At 37.7% G+C, this 22,829-nt stretch overlaps 1 protein-coding gene across 2 annotated transcripts in view; it reads right to left on the reverse strand.

Moving 5' to 3' along the window:
- The window catches only part of GALC (galactosylceramidase), a gene marked incomplete at both ends in the record, with an annotated part of 87,035 nt that overhangs the window by 59,701 nt on the left and 4,505 nt on the right, over positions 1-22,829 (reverse strand). For both annotated transcript variants that reach the window (XM_079699633.1, XM_079699632.1), the window contains 6 exons: positions 335-465; positions 3,792-3,830; positions 5,721-5,860; positions 7,872-7,985; positions 9,558-9,621; positions 9,884-9,952. In XM_079699633.1, the coding sequence (XP_079555759.1) occupies positions 335-465; positions 3,792-3,830; positions 5,721-5,860; positions 7,872-7,985; positions 9,558-9,621; positions 9,884-9,952 (557 nt within the window). The remainder of the gene's footprint in view (positions 1-334; positions 466-3,791; positions 3,831-5,720; positions 5,861-7,871; positions 7,986-9,557; positions 9,622-9,883; positions 9,953-22,829) is intronic.

Here is a 22,829-nt window from a genome sequence, read left to right on the forward strand (position 1 = left end):
AATTTCACAACACTGCCTTTATAATTTCTGAAATGTAAATACTACTCTGCCCCTTAATCTAAACAAAGCCATGTTTTATTACTCCAAACATTAAAACAATATTTTAAGTTACCAGTACATTATTCCATTGTCATAGAAAGATTCCCAAAGTATATATATTTCAAAGAAAAAAGGAATGAAATATCATTTATACATGCTTTGGTTAAATAAATACAAGAAAGCTACCTTCTGAAAATATAATCAAATGGGGAGAAGCAGGCAAAAACAAAGGCACAGTCAATATCCACAGCAAGCAGTCAGAAACTGTTAGTTTTCAAAGTAAAACATTCCTTACCCTATAACATCAATCACCTTCAAGAGCTCAGGGTCAAGCAGCATAGAAGCAGAAATGGGCTCCCAGAGATTATCACTCGCTATGATTTTCACTTGCTGGAGACCTTGATAGTTCAGCATTCTTCTTAACACCTTTCAGAGAGATAAGCAGAACATAGGAAAGGTTAAAAATGAGTTTTCAGCGGCTGAATTACAACAAAGAAAGCTAAAATGTCTTCCAACTCAGCATCCTGGATGACAGAGTCAATATTATGCATCAATAGAAATGTGCCTCATGTGGGGGGAAAAAAGCATTATTACTAAGATAATCTACTTCATGGGAATGTAAGGGGAAAAAAAAAACCGAAGAGGTAAAAATGTTTTAGAGGGATTTTCCCTCTGAATTTAAAAATATGTTTAGCCATAGAAAATTTGGGTGCAAGGGTGGAAATTTTTTTTAAAAAATCAGAGCAGTACTACCCATAAAAAACCCACTATTACCCTGGTATGCATTCTTTCATGAATTCTCTTATGCACACACAATAAATTGGGATCAAATTAAATATACCATTTGGTAAATAAAATGCTTTAACTTAGTTTATTTTGAGTATTTTCCAATGTCTTTAAATATTCTGCCATTACTGAAAAGATTACAGTTCTTAGTATTTTGTACCATACTAGAAGTAGAAATAAGAAATATTCTGCTGTTACCCTCAAGTCTTTAATAGGTATACACAGGACAGGCAATAAAATCTGCCTGTAGGACTATCCACCCACCAGATTAAAAGTAACAAGCTAACTGTAACAGGAAATAAATGAACAAAGCACAGAGTGCCTACTCTGGTATTTAGTTCTGTACCTGGGCCCCATGAGGACTCTAAAAAAAGCACAAGATGGGGTCCTCACCGTTAGGTGGCAAACACACTCATCAGGGCACTAAAACTAACAGAATGTCCTAGAAAATCAGAGAGTAGTATATACTGAAAATGTATGGATTGCCAAAATATAAAACAAGAGAAAAGAAGACATTATTTCACCTAGGAGAAGGAGGTTCAGATTTCAAAACAGACGTAGTTTTGTTTTTTTTTTAAATAGATCTTTTTTTTTTTTTTTTTTGCGGTATGAGGGCCTCTCACTGTTGTGGCTTCTCCCATTGCGGAGCACAGGCTCCGGATGCGCAGGCTCAGCAGCCATGGCTCACGGGCCCAGCCGCTCTGCGGCACGTGGGATCTTCCCGGACCGGGGCACGAACCCGTGTCTCCTGCATCGGCAGGCGGACTCTCAACCACTGCGCCACCAGGGAAGCCCCTAAATAGATCTTTATTGGAGTATAATTACTTCACAATACTGTGTTAGTTTCAAAACAGAAGTAGTTCTTGATGAATGGGTGTGAGTAAACCCATTGCTATACCCGCAAGCACTCTGAACTGTCAGCTTCATAGTAGCAGGTGCTCAATAAACATTGGTTGAATTAATTAAGATAAGAAAGAACAAAGGTTTTCACAAGCTCTCTTTTCACTTTCTAACTTTTCTGAACTAAAGAAATTTCCAATTAATGTGCTGTTTTAGGAGGCAAATAATGAATCAATTCCACTCTGGAAGAAATCTGAACAGATCCTTAATAGTAAATAAAGACCAACTCTCAAGATTCAGTAGGATTGAGACTCCCAAGCTCTCTATTAGGAGACCAATCTTGCATTTCATCACCCTGAAATTCTTTCTTATTCTTACAGAGAGGAAGGAGAACAACTTAGTCACATTTGCATTTATTGCAATATTATATCTAGTTTTTCTAGTGCTATTCCTAGAACATCACCTCTAAGATTGCTTACTTTAAGTAAGTATATATTCAAATAATACTCCAAAATATACAAGTCTATAAGCTGTGTTTTATAATAGGTTGCCAAAATCAGTATGAATAGCAGCATTCTTTGAGCAAAGTTTTATCTAATGTATTCCAAATGTTTTGCTGTGGAACCCATCCCTTTCTGCCCCCTAAAAAGCCTAGATAGAAACCCTACTTATAAGAGAAATGAAAAGGAAGCTGTTCTGATTGGACTGAATGAGGGTCCAGAGACTCACACATCCATTTCCATCCACCACCCTCAGATCCCAGACGGGATTTTCCAGATGCAATTTTAAAACATCACTGAAAACCAGAGTAAATCATAAATACAATGTAAAAAGCAAAAATAAAAGAAATAATAGCCTTGCCACCTTTACATACATTGCTTGTTTGTACTGTATTTATTTCTACTCTTAAAAACAAATCCTCATTATTTCCAGGGGCCATCTTATTATACTATACGGAATATATATTCATTAAGCTTATCGAACCTGAATACCTACATTCATCTGCCATCATTGAACCCTTTCAATAGGCATTTTAACAAACAGGACACAGATTCCAATAAAAACTTGCTACAAAAATGGCAAATGCAAACTAAAAGTTATTTCCTGAGACATGTTACTGCAAGTAAACTAAAGTTTCAGGGAAAAGGAAATGAAGTCTGAACTGTTTGAAACACTGATGATGAGTCTTAGAACAGGAATTACAGTCTTTCAAATCAGGTAAGATGAATTAGAATGCAATGGAATCAGCAACAGAATCTTAATAGTAAAAAAATAAATAAATAAAATAAAATAACCACCTTAGTTGCAGACCATTAGTTTAAAAGAAAAAGGAAACTAAATTCTAATTCTTCTAATGCTTCCATCAAATGAAATGAACACAATTAAAGAGACATGTATAATCCCAAGGAGAAAAAAAAAAAACTATGAAATGTCAAATTTGGGAAGATGAAAGTCCATGACTTCAGCAACATGGTCCACCTGACTACAGGGTTACACAGGACACAGCCACTAACTTGGCTTCTGCGCTGTCCCCCTGCTGCTCTCATCAGACCTGCACTCACAGCAGTCATAACTTTCCATGAACAACTCTTGTGCTTCAGTCTTACACTAGTTCCACTGTCCCACCTCCACACCACCACACTCTCACCACTTCACTGGTAATGCCTAAAGCATGGAGTTAACTTTGAGTTACCTGGCTAATCACAAATAGAAACATCCAACACACTCCAATATAATAGGCACCCCAAAGAAAACAAGAATGAGATTATATACTATAAATTTTGATATGTGACAGTGAAAGAAAAATCTACATTTCTGGAAGTCCTAAAAATCTAAAATGATACAATTGTTTTTATAACGATTATCATAATTCCACAAATAATGAATATTTAAGTAGGAAAACTCAACACAACTCTACAGACAATGGCAATTTGGGGCGTAGAGGGAATTACATATGCCTTAATCAGGAATATAAATATTATTAACATTTTGCTTGAATTTTATGTTATAACTAGCAAAATAAATAACTGTGCTATAAAAAATACGGTGTTCCTACTACTAATTTCCATGGAACCATAAAGGAATTTTTCACTAATAACGTAAAAAGATTTTAAAGTTGTACAGACCTTGATATAATTGATGTCAAATGCCCTCTCATTCCAAATCTGCAAAACAGAAAGTCAAAATGTCAGAATTGAAAGTTTTTGTGTCAGAAAGCAAATATTATCATTAATATTAACCTTTCTCCATTAATATTATCTCTCATCATCTTTCTTATCATCTGAAAATCCATTTTTCTTACTTAAGGGAATGTCCTGTTATTAAATTTATAGATATTTAAAAGACAACATAATTTTTAATTAAAATATTATTTTTAAAAACCTTAAAACATTTGGTGGGTATTTTTCAAAAAGTCACCTAATTCCAGAGATTTCTAAAAATGGAATATCCATTCAATCATTCAACAAAGATTGACAAGGCAATGTATGCCAAGGACTATAACAGGCACTGGAGACCTAACAGACACGGGATTGTTATAATAATTCTTATAAGATCCCTACACACACACCCAAAAGCCAAGTATTAATAAGGACAATGTACAGGAGTAATTTTTTTAGCGCACACAGAGAATCACAACGATGTGCTACATAACAAAAGCAAACTCTTAATGAAGACAGATAAATGGAACATGCACAAATCTCTCAGGCTTAGAATCATGCAGCAGGAGGTTTTAGAGTTGAAAGAGAACTTGCACGACTTTCAGTTTGCAGCTGAGAGATGGGCCTAGCCTCCAGGTACTCTTTTCAGCCTCCAGTGATACTGGAAAGTGTTCTTATCAAAGAAGCTTCCTCACCATAGCTTGTGATTATCAAGAGTCTAAAAGAGATGTGAATAACCCATTATTTACCAGAAACGTTTTCTAAGTGTGACTTTACCATAATAGAATGCTGTTCGACCCAAACCTACATTTAGTTTCACTGGTTAAACATACCCTGACATTTAAGAAAGCTCTCAAACAATTTTGTTGTAATCTGGCGAAGGATAACAAAAACAAGTATATTCTTGCTTCTGGCTTCCTAGAGCCCTTGGCTCATCCTCATATCCTATATCATGTCCTGTGATACTGCAATTTATCTGTTCCAGTGTCTGCCTCTCTCACTGAACTCCTCAAGAGCTTATTAACCTTGGTATCCCTAAAACATAATAGTCACAATGCCTGCAACACAGTAGAAGCTCAATAACTGCTTGCTAATTGCATGAAAACTTTAAAAATCAGTTTTGACAGACAGCATATTAACAAGCAAAAGTGTATAGAGACCCACTATGAGTGTGTGTGAGGCTCTATGGGGTACAGTGCAGTGACATATTCCTCCAGCCTGCCAACAGACCAGCTAGAAACACAAGACATCATGTCTTACATTTTTAAATCATTAAAAGGTGTTAAATAACAATTTAGGAAAAGGGTAGGCAGATTTCTGCCAGCTTGCCAAATCTGGCCCACCATTTGTACTTTTTACAGCCTGAAAGCTAAAAATGGATTTTAACAGTTTTAAGTGGTTACATTTTAAATGATTATATAATTACCTAGATAATATCCTTAATATTGCCTTTTGATTCACAAAGCCTAAAATATTTACTCTCTGGCCCTTTAAGAAGAAGTCTGCCACCCTCTGGTTTAGGACCACGGAAGACTCATGGAGTAAAATGAGATTAATCATTCATTAAACTATATAGTAAACACAATATTGTTGTAAGAACTAGAGAAACTAGGGAAAGCTTGGAAGAAGGAGAATTTGAGCTGGAGTAGTACCAATAACAAAAACAAAGAAATAGTTCCAGGAGGCATATACTAAGTACAGTTTTCTAAAGTGGGAAGAATTTGGATGGGCAGAGAGAAAGAATAAATGGTGACATGTAGTTAATTTGTTAATAGATACCAATAGAACAAATTAGTCTCAGGACACAAAGTAGTCAACAAAGTGCCACAAATTACTTTAAAAAATTATAAATAAATGTCCAAAGGTTAATCATGTTCTAAAAAATATATTACTAACTCCGATATAATCAATGTCCAGATCATGATAATGCTTGGCGCCCACAATCCAAGTCACTACATAGTAGGCAGTCAGCTGAAGATTTACATAAGGCCAGTTGAAACCTTTCCCCAGCCATCCAGGGAATGACCATGGCAGCCCTGCAGAGAGGAAGAGGCAAAGTTGGAGTAGGTGTAGGAGTGCTGGCACTATTAAAAACAAAGCAAAATAAATCAAAGAGAACAAACACAGGCTAAGCAAAAGGCCAATAAAGATCTGACTAAAGGAAAGATTACACACCATGCACAAATTCTCAAAATCCCTTCCAGTTTATGAACACAGTAATTCCTTATTGACCCCAAGAGTCAGGTTCCATAATTCCAAATGCTCTTTCAAGAAAAAGAAATAAAAACAAACAAAAACAAACACCTCTCTCAATGATACTTACCAATATAAAGAAATGTAACCTACAATTTAATTTAACTTCCCCACCTCCTGCTAAAAAGATATGCAATGTTCAATTTTTGTTCCCTAAGGTCAAAATCAAAGAGTTTTGAAAGGCTTATGCTTAACTATTTCTGTGAGGTAAGTACCATACACATTCCTTATTCACTAGTACATCTTCTTACAACCTGAAGCTATTTAAAGACTAATTAGTCAGGTAATCAAATTTAACAAAACTAGTTTGTCCTATGTCAATACAAATGCCATTGACTCAATAGGGAAATATACCTTTGTTACACGATATAGAACAAATAATCCACATTCTTCCAATACCCCAGTTATTATTAATCAACAAAAAAAATGAGTAGAGAAGCACTAATTAAGATTCTAAATCCTAATTCTCTTACTAATATATTAATATTAAAATAAGGTCAACATTAAGTTCCTTAACTGTTAATATATATTACCAATCTAGTTCACCACTGAAAAAAATTAAAATCAAAGTGACAAAATGCTTATTTTTCTAAACTCTAGAAGAATGCCTAAGTGTATCCACATAATAAATGTGACATTAAAATAATGGAATGTTTTAAAACAATGACATGCCAAATACATTCTGAAGGCCCACCATGTGAAGTCTTTGTTAGGACATGGTTCAGCACGCCAGATTTTCTGCATTTAAATGAGAACTGACCTTGAAAACAGCACAATGGGCAAGTATGTGCTGAAGTCAATGATGCTTTTTACTGCTCAGAACATTTCTGGAATCTCTTACAAAAGTCCATTTAGAAAGAACACACTGACCTCCTCATTTTTTTTAACTTAGAAAAACTTATGCTTGTCCTTTAATTGGATGGTTGAAAATGATTTTTAAAATAACTTGAAATTAAGTCCTATAAAATGGATCTCATTAACTCATGTAATTTAGCCTGAATGTATAAGCCTGTTTAAAAAAACCAAATTCATTTCAAATGATAAAAGTATGTCACCACTGTGTATGTTTGAAATCTTTTATAGGTCTGTGCACTGCTACAGGAGAACAGTGCAAGGAGTACAGTCCCATTTAAGAAACCATCCTGCCACTAGAATCTACGCTCCACGAGGACAGGAATTGGGGGCTGGATTGTTCTAGGCATCCCCAATGCCTAGAACAGTGACCACCACATCCTTGAGGTTCAAAACAAACACACATACAAACCAAAAAACACTTTTGTATGTACCTCACCTAGAAATGGGGTCTACTACTGCATGTAGCACACAATTTTTGCAAATAGTTGGGATATGCTGCTGTATACAGTATACAATTTCATAAATAGTATTGCCCTTTTACAAATTTTGATGAGAAATTTTGTTGAGGAAGTTAGTATAGCACCCCCAAAAAAAGAAAAAAACAAAAAATCAAAAACAACAGAATAAGGTTCTAAACCTGATTTTGACATTTACTAAATTTCTGACCTTAAGTCAGGGGTATAAGCTCTCTAAGCCTCCACTGCTTCTGTAAAATGAGAAGAGTAATGTCTTACTCCAGAAGTATGATAAATATCAGACACAATATATATGAGCAAAGAAAGAATCATGCCTGGCATGTGCTTTGCTGCTGGTAGCATACTGGTAGTATTAACAACATTATTAATACTACAGTATTAATAGATACTCCAAATACATGATTCAGAATTTAAAAATTAAAGGAAAACAGACTACAAAAGTACATCAAACTTCACTTCTTACCCATGAGTGTGATATGAGGGTTCCGCTTCTTAGCTTCCTTCATTAACCACCACTCATATCCTCGGAAATAATTCTCATCTAATGCATAGTGCATGTGGGAGGGCTCGGTGCCATCTGAATGGGAGAGAGCAAAACAGAAAGGAAACTATCTGTTAATGGTGCTTTGTAGGCCACTCTCCCCTACACACATACACACATTTCAGAGAAGTAGTATTCCAGAACCAATCCTGACGTAGGGCACATAAGAATAATCTTATCTAACTTAAGGATGGATGATCAAAGCATATTATTTCATTTTTTCATTACCATAAGCATCATAAAAGTCTTAAATTATAAAACCACAACTTTCTATTGTAGGCAGTGTTAAGAGAAGTGTTATCAACTCATATAATTGAAAATTCCTAGGACTATATTCTGCTGGGATTTGGTCTCTCTGGGGTTTTCAAATCCCTATGTCCAACTTTAAGTTCAGATCACCTCGGCTTCCAGTTTCTCAATCCTAGATGTGAATCCTGGGCTCCAAAGTCCCAATTTCCATACCCATGCCTTGAGCCTGTAACATGCCTTGTTAAATCAAGACAACAGAATTTTGAGAAAAAAGGAACGAGTACACTTTCCCACTGTAAGAAAATTCTATACTAACCTCTACAGGGTGTCAAGGTGGGTAAGTGACATCAGTCCTCACGTGTTACCACATTTCACAAACATCTGCCCTTGTTAAGAAGGGCCTCAGAAGGAGAGGGGCCCTAGCCCTTTTCTCCTTAAAGGTGAACATCAGAATTCACAAGAACTACCTGCTTCTGTATCTCTACCTCTAATTTAGCTTCAGCAAATGAAGGTGGCCAGTCATTATCAATTCTGCAAAATAGGGTTTGACAATAAAATGCATGTCTTCTTATAATAAGTTAGGGATAGTTTTGTTATGGGATTTTCTTTTGTTTTTCATTTGCATTGTTTCTTTCATCATGAATTAAATACCAATTCCACTACTCAGATATATCTATTTAACAAAAGCCACTTCCAAGTCACTAACAGGTACACGGGTATATAAGACAATACTCTAAGGTTCACTATAATGGAATCTAACTGATAAAAAATAAGTTATATACAATCATTGAGAGAATTTTCTTCTTCCTGAAAACCAGAGACCTATAAATTTTTTAATTGACTACATGTATGACACAAAGCCAAAATTATGACAATGAAGACTGAAAATTTAGTGGTTAAAAATGATTTTATTTTTAAAAGACAAAAAAGCTATATCTCTGAAATATCTCTGAAATTACTTATATTTTTGCCACATATTTTATTTAAAGCTAATAACATCTTACATATTTTATACATTAAAATCTTTCTTTTTTAACTTCTCAGTAAAATTCCAAACTCTCCCTATGCTCTGTCTAGTAAATATTAGTTTATAAAAAACTGTGGATTTGTTTACTACTTAGTACTCCAACTAAATAAGCAATCTAAAGTCCACAAGCTGCTTTGTATGGAAAAAATGCATATTTTGATATAATATTTTAAAAATAATTAGAATGAAGGAGAAACCATAAAGAACAATCTAAGCAGTAATCAACATCAAAAATGTTGGCATTCTTTATATTCTGAAACCACAGTCCATATAAGTTTAAGTATAGGTTTAATTATTGCGGGAAAACAATGCCATTCCACAAATACTCCTACCTGTTGTCTGCCCATCACCACCTATTTCAACTTTTAGAATATGCAAAGAGGCACCGAAGTTCGGCTGGGGAAAGAAGTAACAATATTAACACTGTGATTCATTGTATGAAGGAAAAAACACTTTAAGACAATTACTAATCACTGCCTTTGGTTTTGCAGAGGAGAAAACCAAAGCAAAACTTCAAATAAACAGCAACTTATTCCAAAAGTAATTTGCCTAGTTTTTTAAAAACTAGAATTGTGAAGGTACTAAAAAGACTACTGGTGAAATTCACCACAGTTTCTAAGATATCACAGATACCATTAAATAATTATTTTTTCATTACCTTAAAGAGATAATCCAGTATTTGAGAACGATAGGGCTCTGGGTAATTTACTAGAAGTCGGGAGGTTGCCTAAAAAATAAAAAGTTTTCAAAAGTATGAATAAAACAAATCCAATAATGAACACCTTTTCAGAGTGCGTATGCATGCCATCTAGCATGCCCATATTTAGCCAGCTCTTGGGCAGCGTTGAGCTGTGGAAAGTCGTTTCCCAGGTTATCTGTTTGCCTGTCTTGGTTTTGCCCATCATTGGGCAAATACGGCTGTTGTCTGTCCCATAGCTAAAACATAGGTTCCAAGCAACAACCAGGTTTCTCTTCTACTGAGATGAGGGTTGGCTGGGAGGTAAGCTTGCTAAGTCTATTGATGAATCTCATTATTACAAATTTATCTTGAGGACCTTGACTCACAGAGTGGTTTTTAGAAGAAATGAAACAGTTTCTCTGTCTTAAGGCTGTTTGTCAACTACAATATCTGGGGGCCAGAATGGGAAAGATGAATCTCAGGTAATTTTTCCCCTCAACATCTTGCAAGAAAATATTACAAGCATCACTGCTTAAAGGAACCTCCACTCTCCTCATTCTTATTAGAGATTTATAGGTGCTACCTCTTGCTATTAAGAATGACCACACAGTGATTCCCCAGGCCAGGCTGTACTAAGGAAGCCTCACACAAGGAAACCTCACACAAGACTTTCCATCAGAATGGAAAGAGAGAGGTGGAAGATGCAGGAAATAACACTTGATCATACCCAAACCATGGCTGATGACTGCTTGAACAAAGAAATCACAAAATCAATAACCCACCAATTTTGTATACTTTGGGGAGCAACAGTAGCAAGGGGAATAAAGAGATAGGTTTTAACATGAAACAACCAACACCTTGCCAGGTGTATGCCAAGGGCAAGACTTGACTTCCATGGGGCTTGATGTTCTATTTTACTCTCATATATGCTACCACTGACATTCTGCTGGTGTCTCAGCCCCTGCTGCTGACACACAGGCCCATGGAGCTACTCTCTAGCCACTTCAAGCTCAACACATCCCCAACCAAACACAGCCACTTTTTCCTAAATCTGTTTCCTTCTCATGTATTTGCTATCTTAGTAAAGAACAACACCTGTCTGAGACATAAATTTAGGGTCACCCTTTCATCAAACTTTCCATCTATCTTCAGTCACCAAGACCTCCTTAATATCTCTCAAATCCATCCCCTCATCTTCAACCCCACTACCTTCCTAGGTTCTCCTCAATTATTAGAACAGCCTCAATGGTTTCAGGGTCTCCCATCTGCCTCCCCATATTTTATCCTCCATACTACTTGTCAGATTAATCTTCCCAAAACAAAAACCTAACCATGAAACTACTCTGTTTAAACATGCCAAGACTTCCCTCCCCCAAGAGCTTTCAGGATAGAGTTCAGATTGTCCAGTTTTATACCCAAATCCCTTAATTATTGGGATTCTAACTCTGACACTTCACCTCTTATCACTCTCACACCATCTATCTAGGTCTAACAAACTAATTTTTCTCTTTCTTCTGTCTGGAATGCATTCGACACCCTCATTTGGCCAAATCCAATTCATCCTTCAGCTTTCAGGTCAAACTCCACCTCTTCAAGGAAGAATACCTTCTGCTCCTCCCCACAAGTTTAACATTAAGTCAGGGGTCCCCAACTCCTGAGCCACAGACGGGTACAGTTGGTGGCCTATTAGGAACGGGGCCACCCAGCAGGAGGTGAGTGGAGGGCGAGCGAGCGAAGCTTCATCTATATTTACAGCCGCTCCCCATCGCCCTCATTACCGCCTGAGCTCCACCTCCTATCAGCATTATGGTGAGTTGTATAATTATTTCATTATATATTACAATGTAATAATAGTAGAAATAAAATGCACAATAAATGTAACGTGCTTGAATCATCCCGAAACCATCCCTCCTCCCCCGGTCCATGGGAAAATTGTCTTCCACGAAACCGGTCCCTGGTGCCAAAAGGGTCGGGGACCGCTGATGCAGATTGGACTGTGGACTCCCTCGGCACGAGGTCCACATGGCTACCATGACTCTTCTATCCCTGCACCCTCATCACTGCTTTACTTTTCTGTTTCACCTCTAAGTTGCTTGAGGACAAGGACTGTGTCTTATTCAAGTTCATATCCCCATTTATTCTATTATTCAATAACCATTTATTTAATATCTTTTATGTTATCATTTGTTGCACTGCACAGGCAACATAATACAGGCTTTGCATCCATGAAGCTGGTATCCTGATTACATCATTTACAAGCAATGTGACCAAGGGCAATTTATCATAAAGTGGGTTATCTTATTCATTCAGCTGTCCTAAGACTAAAATAAGGCAAATGTAAAGGACTTAGCACAGTAGCCGGCACATAGTAAGCTCTCAAGAATTGACAGGCACTGTATACACAAATTGTTTTTAAAAATAGAGTCACTTTCTCAAAGAGCTTACAGACTAGCAGAGGCTCAAATATTCAAGTGAATGAATGCTATATATGCACACTAACCTATCCTTGACCCAAGGTAAACAATGCTGCCTGCTCTGAATTATGCTAACGATATACATTGTTGTTAGAAGAGTGTGTTTCACTGTTTGGGGCTTATTTTGCTCTCTGTGCTCTTCTATCCCTAACACAGAAAGTGCCAACTTTGAGTAACCACAACACATCATTACTCTACTGTAAGCCTATAGTCACACCCAATGCGAAAGCATTAGTCAATGGCAATAGTCAGTTAGGACCAGTACAGCCAAACGTTGAAAGGTACCATGAAGCAATAATGAATTACCAAATCACTAATCACGCTCCCTGAATAAGGCCTGGAGCTCTTTACAAGCAGCCCAGGAAGCCTTAGCACAGTAGCTGGAACGTAGTAAGCTCTCAACAAATGGCAGGCATTGTATACCCAAACTGGAACACGTTTTTCATTTAAAATCCTTGGAATAACTTCCTCCCCACTAATTTATGAAACAGAATGATATTAACCAAAATTAGTCATGTGACAGATGCCATCCTGTGCTTTGACATCTATCCTCACAATGTTCCTACCAAGTAGGTATCACTGTGTCCCCAGAAAAAAACCTGTGACACAGAGAGGTTAAATAACCTGCCCAAGGCTGTACAGTGAGTGCCAGGGCCCAGAACAGATCCCTAGCGATCTGCTCTTAAGTCCACGTACACCATACTGCCTTCCCTATCAAATATGAAGATTCCAAACACTTACTGCCACAAACTGTGCTAGGTACCAGGGACGTCAGAAAGAAGTTTAAAGTGGTGTACAGGGCTTCCCTGGTGGTGCAGTGGTTAAGAGTCCGCCTGCCGATGCAGGGGACTCGGGTTCGTGCCCCGGTCCGGGAAGATCCCACATGCCGCGGAGCGGCTGGGCCCATGAGCCATGGCCACTAAACCTGCGCGTCCGGAGCCTGTGCTCTGCAACGGGAAAGGCCACAACAGTGAGAAGCCCGCGTACCGCAAAACAAACAAACAAACAAAAATAAAGTGGTGTACAAATATAGTGTTGCAACCATTTTCACCCAATCGGTATTTACCGAACTTCTAAGATGAGTGATGCATTACACATAAGGACACTATTAGAATAGATAACAGTCTCCTATTCTGAGTTATGAAACAATTCTTCTCATTTTAATAATTTTAAACTGAGTTAATAAACATAAAATAACAAAACATTTCCATTTTCAGCAAGTTAAACAATGGACTTAATATCAAAGTAAAGATATTAGGACATTATGAGTCTCATTTTATGAAATACTGGCTATTCCAGGTTTAAATCACAAAAATAGAAAAGAGAATGAATGGTAGTAGTAAAGAATAAATACACTAGCCCATTAGTCTACTGTTTACCTTGAAATATGCACCAGCACCTATGAGTGAGGTTGCAACATTAGGAAATAAAAGTGTAAAAATCAGCTGGGTTAGGGAAAAGATTTTTTTTCCCACAGTAGAAGGTCAGATCTGTGATCAGACTACAGACCAAGTTATCCACTGGCTTTTCCTTCTTGTAATGCAAATGCATAACTTAAGCTCTGATCACCGAGGCATCCACTTTTCAAAAATAATTGTTTTAAGGTATGTCTACTTAAAAATAGTCACCCAAATCTCGTTGGTAACTTGAAACCTTAGAGTTTTGCTAAGTTAAATGATGGAAATTCATTAAATATATAGATAATTTCCGAATAATATAAAATGCTAAAACATTAATTACTGAACATAGGTTTATCTACTTTTGGTTTCTTATCACAGAGAAACAAAAGATATTTAGATCTGTTAGTAAACATGCCTTGTGCTACAATGAAAAACTGTACCAAAAAAGAAGCACATGCTTCTAGAAATTATAAAATATATTCATAAATTTGCCAACCTACAGAATACTGGTATAACAGTTCACAATTGTTTACTTCCTAGTTTTCAATAGAGATTAAGGTTTATAAGAGTCAAGCATTCTAACTAATATATGTAATTAAAATACTAGAAATAATAAGGGAAACAATTCTATCAAGGAAAGTAGGATGTATTTTGGCTAAGAAAAGGTATGAGGTAGGGAGATGTATTTTTGTTAGGGAAATGAAAGTAATTTTGTCCTAAAGTAGACAAAATGAATGGATATAGAAGCTGGGGAAAGAGAGAGAGAGAAGAAGAGAGGGAATTTTACCTGTGTAGTCAAGCTAGCTAAAACTGAAATAAATTTATTTTAAGGATTTTTTTAAATAAACTTTAATAGCGTACTTATGTAAAACTAAAATTTAATTATCTTTCATCTGCTAAGAAGACAAATTTTTATTAGACTATTGGTCTGCTCTTGATAAGCCTGTGAAAGGTTTTTCTTTACTTTTTAAGTAAACTGCCTAGGAAATAAAGATTCTGTGTTTTATCAAAATAATATTCTATGGGCTTCCCTGGTGGCGCAGTAGTTGAGAGTCTGCCTGCCGATGCAGGGGACACGGGTTCGTGCCCTGGTACGGGAAGATCCCACATGACGCGGAGCGGCTGGGCCCGTGAGCCATGGACACTGAGCCTGCGCGTCCGGAGCCTGTGCTCTGCAATGGGAGAGGCCACAGCAGTGAGAGGCCCACGTACTGCAAAAATAAATAAATAAATAAATAAAAATAATAATATTCTATGCTTCACATTGTCTTTAATGAATGTTTAATTACTTTAAAAAAAGTGAGTCTTCTCTATTAAAAGAGCTAAGGTTGTGTGTTTGGGGCGGGGGGGGGTTAAACTGGGATTAAAATAAGTAACTTAATGTATTTGCCTGTGAAGTTCTTGTCATTTTGGTTAAATGGATAACTAAGTATTACTTCACAGTGACCAACAATCCTATTTAATCAAGTGTTTTAACACCTTTTGATATTTTGACAAACTTTCCAAAATCAAATTCTAAATGAAGTCTTTTTGACCTCAAAATAACTTTGAGATTTTCCAGATGGGCCCTGGAACATCTCAAAAGATGTGATCTTTCTCCTTATAAAAAGACAGACATTGAACTAATTAGGCTTATTTGGTATGTTAAATTGCATGGGAAGTACTGTCAAAGACATAATGCTAAACCTTCTTTAGGTTATATTTGTATTGATATATGTTACTAATATATGTGTTCCAGAAATTACATGAAATTCCTAGACACCTGCTATATCCTGATATAATGTTATCACTTGTAATTCTAGTTATTAACTTAAAATGTTGTATGTCACAGAAATAACCTAATTTCCTTGTCATTTGCATTATAATAAACTTTATCAGATCTTTAACATGGTCGTGTTTAAGTCTTTTTTTCATTTACAGACAGTTATTGTTTTACTGTGATGCTTTTGCAAAAGTGTTCTTCGAAAAGTGCTTCATCTTCAAGAAGACTTGTGGAAAGGACTCTAACTTAAAGTACAGGATTCTGGTAATTTTCAGATCATATTGCTCAACTGGGTAAGAATTTACAGAACTCTAAGGTAAAAAAAGATTCAGGGCTTCCCTGGTGGCGCAGTGGTTGAGAGTCCGCCTGCCGATGCTGGGGACACGGGTTCGTGCCCTGCTCCGGGAAGATCCCATGTGCCACAGAGCGGCTGGGCCCGTGAGCCATGGCCACTGAGCCTGCGCTCCGCAACGGGAGAGGCCACAACAGTGAGAGGCCCGCATATCACAAAAATAAAAAAAATTTAAAAATTAAAAAGATTCATAAAACTACTAACTAAAGATCAAGATCAATCAGAATTAATTACAAGGAACTGAATGAACTGATGAGGATAATTATAATTTTATGACTTTTTATCCGAAACACTGTTAGTTCTTGAATGGTTTTTTTTCCCCCCAGACTTAAGGAAACCCTTTTTCCTAGGCTGTCTATGACTTACAGCAATTTGGTAAAGTGTACCCTTATAAACAAAGATAAAACAAATTTCTCCCTACCTGATCCCTTCAGAATTTAGAAACTCTTAGTGAGTATTCTCATTTTCATAGCAATATATTTATTTGCATAAGTTCCTAAGAATCTGTCCTCCTTGTAACAGGACACAATTGGAAACATTGATTATATTACCAAGGTTTTAACTGGAATGTCATATCTGAGAGAGATGAACATAGACTCAGATATGACCAAACAGATTTAAGGAACTAAGCTTGACTAAGCTTGACTTATGGAGCCAATAAAGGTCCTTGGAAAAATCAGCATGGCAACTTGCTTACAGAAGCCTTACCAGGTGAGTAAGGAAGGTCGCTTCCTGGCAGATGTAGGAACCTCAGGATATTCGGCGGACCTCGAGAAGAAAGGAATTCACCCAAATCTATCAGTACTGCAGGGAAAGTCTGATGGTAAGCTCATAGCTTGGCTTCCTACCTTGAGAGAGACTTCTAAGAGTCCAATCTGTGATTCCTTGTGTGGAGGTCCAGCAAAGTATACTTGAAAGAGCCTATATGGCCTATCACTATTCTTGTTGCACTTAATAAATAATAAATAAATTAATTATTAAATAATCAGGCCAGACTTATTTTGCAAGTAAATTAGCCTTATTTGGGTTACCTCTGATAAAAGGTGGGGGGAAGGGGAAACTAAAGGACACCCTGAGGATATCAGATTTTAGTCCTGTTAATTGCCTTTGAGGTTTGTTTTCTACCTGTAAACTGGACTGAATACTGAATTCTTCTCACTTCCTCTAATATCTGGCTACAACTCTCCAGATATTGTTTCCAACTTTTTCCCACCTTTCTGACTTGGAATTATTGAGAACTAAAATTGCCATTTTCTTGAAGCCATGCAAGCTAAAGTGGGACAACTACATATAAACTCCAGAGAAATCACTACAACAGCTCATGTATGAACAATCTTTGTGCCTCTTGCTGTATGGACCACTCAGAAAGAACCTCCCCACCACCAGAGATATTCAGACTACAAACCAGGAAAATCTATGATTGCCACCATCTGTCCCCACCCCGTCTGAATATGCTTCAAGTCCTATATCTAGAAATCTCAACTGGCTACCCTCAGGACTCAGACTAGGTTTATAATATGCTCCAACCACTAACCATTGTTTTGCTTTTGTTTCCGTAGAAATGCCTCTTATGAAATAACCTGAATCAAATATTTGCACCATAGAGGCCTAACTTTCTAAACGTACCTGCATTGCTGCCTCCTCAAATGAGACACAATCCTTTAATTGAACTGACCTATTCTAAGAGAGTGGTTGGGTGCGATATGGAGCAATCCACCAACTCAGCACAGATTCAAACTTACTTACACCAGATGTCCCAAGATGTTAATCATAACGTTATCTAATATTTGAACAGATCCCTAGGGCCCCAACATCACTGACCTCGTTTCAAGGTGTGACCCTTTAAGCTTGGGTCAACGGCTACCAGCTGGATTTCAGGACTATTGCTTGTTCAATATAATTATTATAGGAGTGCTACTAAAATCCTTTCTAGGTTACAACATGCCCTATCCCTGACTTTTAGTAAGTCAGCTACTCAGGCAGTTAATGTTCTCACCACTTACTCTGATGCCTAAGCACCAAGGGTGGATTGTAGTGTAATCCCTAACAGTTGGTTTTTCCTTTTTTATAATGGAAGGGCAGGACTTAAGCTTTGATTACAAGGCATCCACTCCAGAGTTATCCACTTCAGAGATAGCTATCTCAAATAAACACACTGCCAGCCACAGAACTAGATAAAGAGCCAGGCTGGGGTTGGCGGGAGGGGGTGGGGGGGATTCTTTGTTTTAGAGATCTTGGTTGATTTCGATAACTGACCATCATTAGGGTCGCTTATTTTTTCTCTTCCTGCACTTTAAATTTCTACTCTTAAGTTTCGAACTCACCAATAAAAAGTGAGCCCACAAAACCCTAGGCCTCACCCTTGACCCTAATGAAAGCAGAACCCCAGGCCCACACCCCCCTCTCTACCTACAACCTCCCTGTGTGGTCCAGGTGTGCCATGTGCTTTCCAGGACCTGTGAGTAATAAACCTTTTATTTTCAAAGTTTTCTGATGGTTATCACTGAGGGCATCTTGCAATCATAGTAAAAAGCACAGAGAGGACCTTCAAGATGGCAGAAGAGTAAGACGTGGAGATCACCTTCCTGCCCACAAATACATCAGAAATACATCTACACGTGGAACAACTCCTACAGAACACCTACTGATGGCTGGCAGAAGACCTAAGACCTCCCAAAAGGCAAGAAACTCCCCACATACCTGGGTAGGGCAAAAGAAAAAACAGAGACAAAAGAATAGAGACAGGACCTGCACCAGTGGGAGGGAGCTGCATGAACACAGCCTGAAGGGAGATAGTGGGCCACAGCTAGCCAGGAGGGAGACCGGGCAAAGGTCTGGAGCTGCCGAAAATGCAAAAGACTTTTTCTTGCCCCTTTGTTTCCTGGTGCGCGAGGAGAGGGGATCAAGAGCACTACTTAAAGGAGCTCCAGAGACGGGCGCAAGCCGTGGCTATCAGCGCAGACCCCAGAGATGGGCATGAGACACTAAGGCTGCTGCTGCAGCCACCAAGAAGCCCGTGTGTGAGCACAGGCCACTATCCACACCTGCCCTCCCAGGAGCCTGTGCAGCCCGCCACTGCCAGGGTCCCGTGATCCAGGGACAACTTCCCCGGGAGAACGCACGGCGCACCTCCAGCTGCTGCAACATCACAGTGGCTGGCCTCTGCCGCCACAGGCTCGGCCCGCATCCATACCCCTCCCTCCCCCCGGCCTGAGTGAGCCAGACCCCCGAATCAACTGCTTCTTTAACCCCGTCCTCTCTGAGCAAAGAACAGACGCCCTCCGGCGATCTACATGCAGAGGCGGGGCCAAATCCAAAGCTGAACCCCGGGAGCTGTGAGAACAAAGAAGAGAAAGGGAAATCTCTCCCAGCAGCCTCAGAAGCAGTGGATTAAATCTCCACAATCAACTTGATGTACCCTGCATCTGTGGAATACGTGAATAGGCAACGAATCACCCCAAATTGAGGAGGTGGATTTTGGGAGTAATGATATTTTTTTTTCCCTTTTTCTCTTTTTGTGAGTGTGTATGCGTATGATTCTGTATGTGATTTTGTCTGTATGGTTTGCTTTTACCATTTGTCCTAGGGTTCTGTCTTTTTTTTTTTTTCCTTTTCTCTTTTTAATAAACTATTCAGCACTTACTATCATTGGTGGATTTACTTTTGGTTTGGTTTTTCTCTTCTTTCTTTCTTTTTTTTTAAATACTTAAAAAAAATTTTAATAATTATTTTTTGTTTTTTATTTTAATAACTTTTTTATTTTATCTTATTTTATTTTATTTTATTTTTTTCTTTCTTTCTTTCTTTCTCCCTTTTATTCTGAGCCATGTGGATGACAGGCTCTTGGTGCTCCAGTCAGGCATCAGGGCTATACTTCTGACAAGGGAGAGCCAAGTTCAAGACATTGGTCCACCAGAGACCTCCCAGCTCCACGTATTATCAAACGGCAAAACTCTCCCACAGCTCTCCATCTCAACGCCAAGACCCAGCTCCACTCAATGACCAGCAAGCTACAGGGCTGGACACCCTTTGCCAAACAGCTACCAAGACAGGAACACAACCCCACCCATTAGCAGAGAGGCTGCCTAAAATCATAATAGGTCACAGACACCCCAAAACACACCACCAGACATGGGCCTGTCCTCCAGAAAGACAAGATCCAGCCTCATCCACCAGAACACAGGCACTAGTTCCCTCCACCAGGAAGCCTACACAACCCACTGAACCAAACTTAGCCACTGGAGGCAGACACCAAAAACAATGGGAACTATGAACCTGCAGCCTGCAAAAAGGAGACCCCAAACACAGTAAGTTAAGCAAAATGAGAAGACAAGGAAACACACAGCAGATGAAGGAGCAAGGTAAAAACCCAACAGACGTAACAAATGAAGAGGAAATAGGCAGTCTATCTGAAAAAGAATTCAGAATGATAGTAAAGAGGATCCAAAATCTTGGAAATAGAATGGAGAAAATACAAGAAATGTTTAACAAGGACCTAGAAGAACTAAAGAGCAAACAAACAATGATGAACAACACAATAAATGAAATTTAAAACTCTCTAGAAGGAATCAATAGCAGAATAACTGAGGCAGAAGAACAGATAAGTGACCTGGAAGATAAAACAGAGGAAATAACTATCACAGAGCAGAATAAAGAAAAAAGACTGAAAAAAAATTGAGGACAGTATCAGAGACCTCTGGGACAATATTAAACGCACCAACATTCGAATTAGAGAGGCTTCAGAAGAAGAAGAGAAAAAGAAAGGGACTGAGAAAATATTTGAAGAGATTATAGTTGAAAACTCCCCTAATATGGGTAGGAAATAGTTAATCAACTGCAGGAAGCACAGAGTGTCCCATACAGGATAAATCCAAGGAGAAACATGCCAAGACACATATTAATCAAACTGTCAAAAATTAAATACAAAGAAAAAATATTAAAAGCAGCAAGGGAAAAACAACAAATAACACACAAGGGAATCCCATAAGGTTAACAGCTGATCTTACAGCAGAAACTCTGCAAGCCAGAAGGGAGTGGCAGGACATATTTAAAGTGATGAAAGGGAAAAAACTACAACCACCATTACTCTATCCAGCAAGGATCTCATTCAGATTTGATGGAGAAATTAAAACCTTTACAGACAAGCAAAAACTAACAGAATTTAGCACCACCAAACCAGCTTTACAACAAATGCTAAAGGAACTTCCCTAGGCTGGAAACAACAGAAGGAAAAGACCTACAATAACAAGCCCAAAACAATTAAGAAAATGGTAATAGGAACATACGTATCAATAATTACATAAAATGTAAATGGATTAAATGGTCCAACCAAAAGACATACACTGGTTGAATGGATACAAAAACAAGACCCCTATATATGCTGTCCACAAGAGACCCACTTCAGACCTAGGGACACATACAGATTGAAAGTGAGGGGATGGAAAAATATATTCCATGCAAATGGAAATCAAAAGAAAGCTGGAGTAGCAATTCTCATATCAGAAAAAATAGACTTTAAAATAAAGACTATTACAAGAGACAAAGGACACTACATAATGATCAAGGGATCAATGCATGAAGAAGATATAACAACTGTAAATATTTATGCACCCAACATAGGAGCACCTCAATACATAAGGCAAATACTAACAGCCATAAAAGGGGAAATCAACAGTAACACAATCATAGTAGGGGACTTAAAACCCCACTTTCACCAATGGACAGATCATCCAAAATGAAAATAAATAAGGGAAGACAAGCTTTAAATGATACATTAAACAACATGGACTTAATTGATATTTATAGGACATTTCACCCAAAAAAATATAATACATTTTCTTCTCAAGTGCTCATGGAACATTCTCCCGGATAGATCATATCTTGGGTCACAAGTCAAGCCTTGGTAAATTTAAGAAAATTGAAGTCATGTCAAGTATCTTTTCTGCCCACAATGCTATGAGATTAGATATCAATTACAGGAAAAAATACAAGCACATGGAGTCTAAACAATACACTACTTAATAACCAAGAGATCACTGAAGAAAGCAACAAGGCAATCAAAAACTACCTAGAAACAAATGACAATGAAAACACAACAACCCAAAACCTATGGGATGCAGCAAAAGCAGTTCTAAGAGGGAAGTTTATAGCAATAAAATCCTACCTTAAGAAACAAGAAACATCTCAAATAAACAACCTAACATTACACCTAACGCAATTAAAGAAAGAAGAAAGAAACCCCAAAGTTAGCAGAAGGAAAGAAATCATAAAGATCAGATCAAAAAGAAATGAAAAAGAAATGAAGGAAACGATAGCAAAGATCAATAAAACTAAAAGCTGGTTCTTTGAGAAGATAAACAAAATTGATAAACCATTAGCCAGAATCATCAAGAAAAAAAGGGAGAAGACTCAAATCAATAGAATTAGAAATGAAAAAGGGGAAGTAACAACTGACACTGCAGAAATACAAAAGATCATGAGAGATTACTACAAGCAACTATATGCCAATAAAATGGACAACCTGGAAGAAATGGACAAACTCTTAGAAATGCACAACCTTCCGAGACTGAACCAGGAAGAAATAGAAAATATGAACAGACCAATCACAAGCACTGAAATTGAAACTGTGATTAAAAATCTTCCAATAAACAAAAGCCCAGGAGCAGATGGCTTCACAGGCAAATTCTATCAAACATTTAGAGCAGAGCTAACACCCATGCTTCTCAAACTCTTCCAAAAGATAGCAGAGGGAGGAGCACTCCCAAACTCATTCTACGAGGCCACCATCACCCTGATACCAAAACCAGACATGATGTCACAAAAAAAGAAAACTACAGGCCAGTATCACTGATAAACATAGATGCAAAAATCCTCAACAAAATACTAGCAAACAGAAGCCAACAACACATTAAAAGGATCATACACCATGATCAAGTGG

Source organism: Hyperoodon ampullatus, assembly GCF_949752795.1.
Source record: "Hyperoodon ampullatus genome assembly, chromosome: 3".
Classification (NCBI taxonomy): Eukaryota; Metazoa; Chordata; class Mammalia; order Artiodactyla; family Ziphiidae; genus Hyperoodon; species Hyperoodon ampullatus.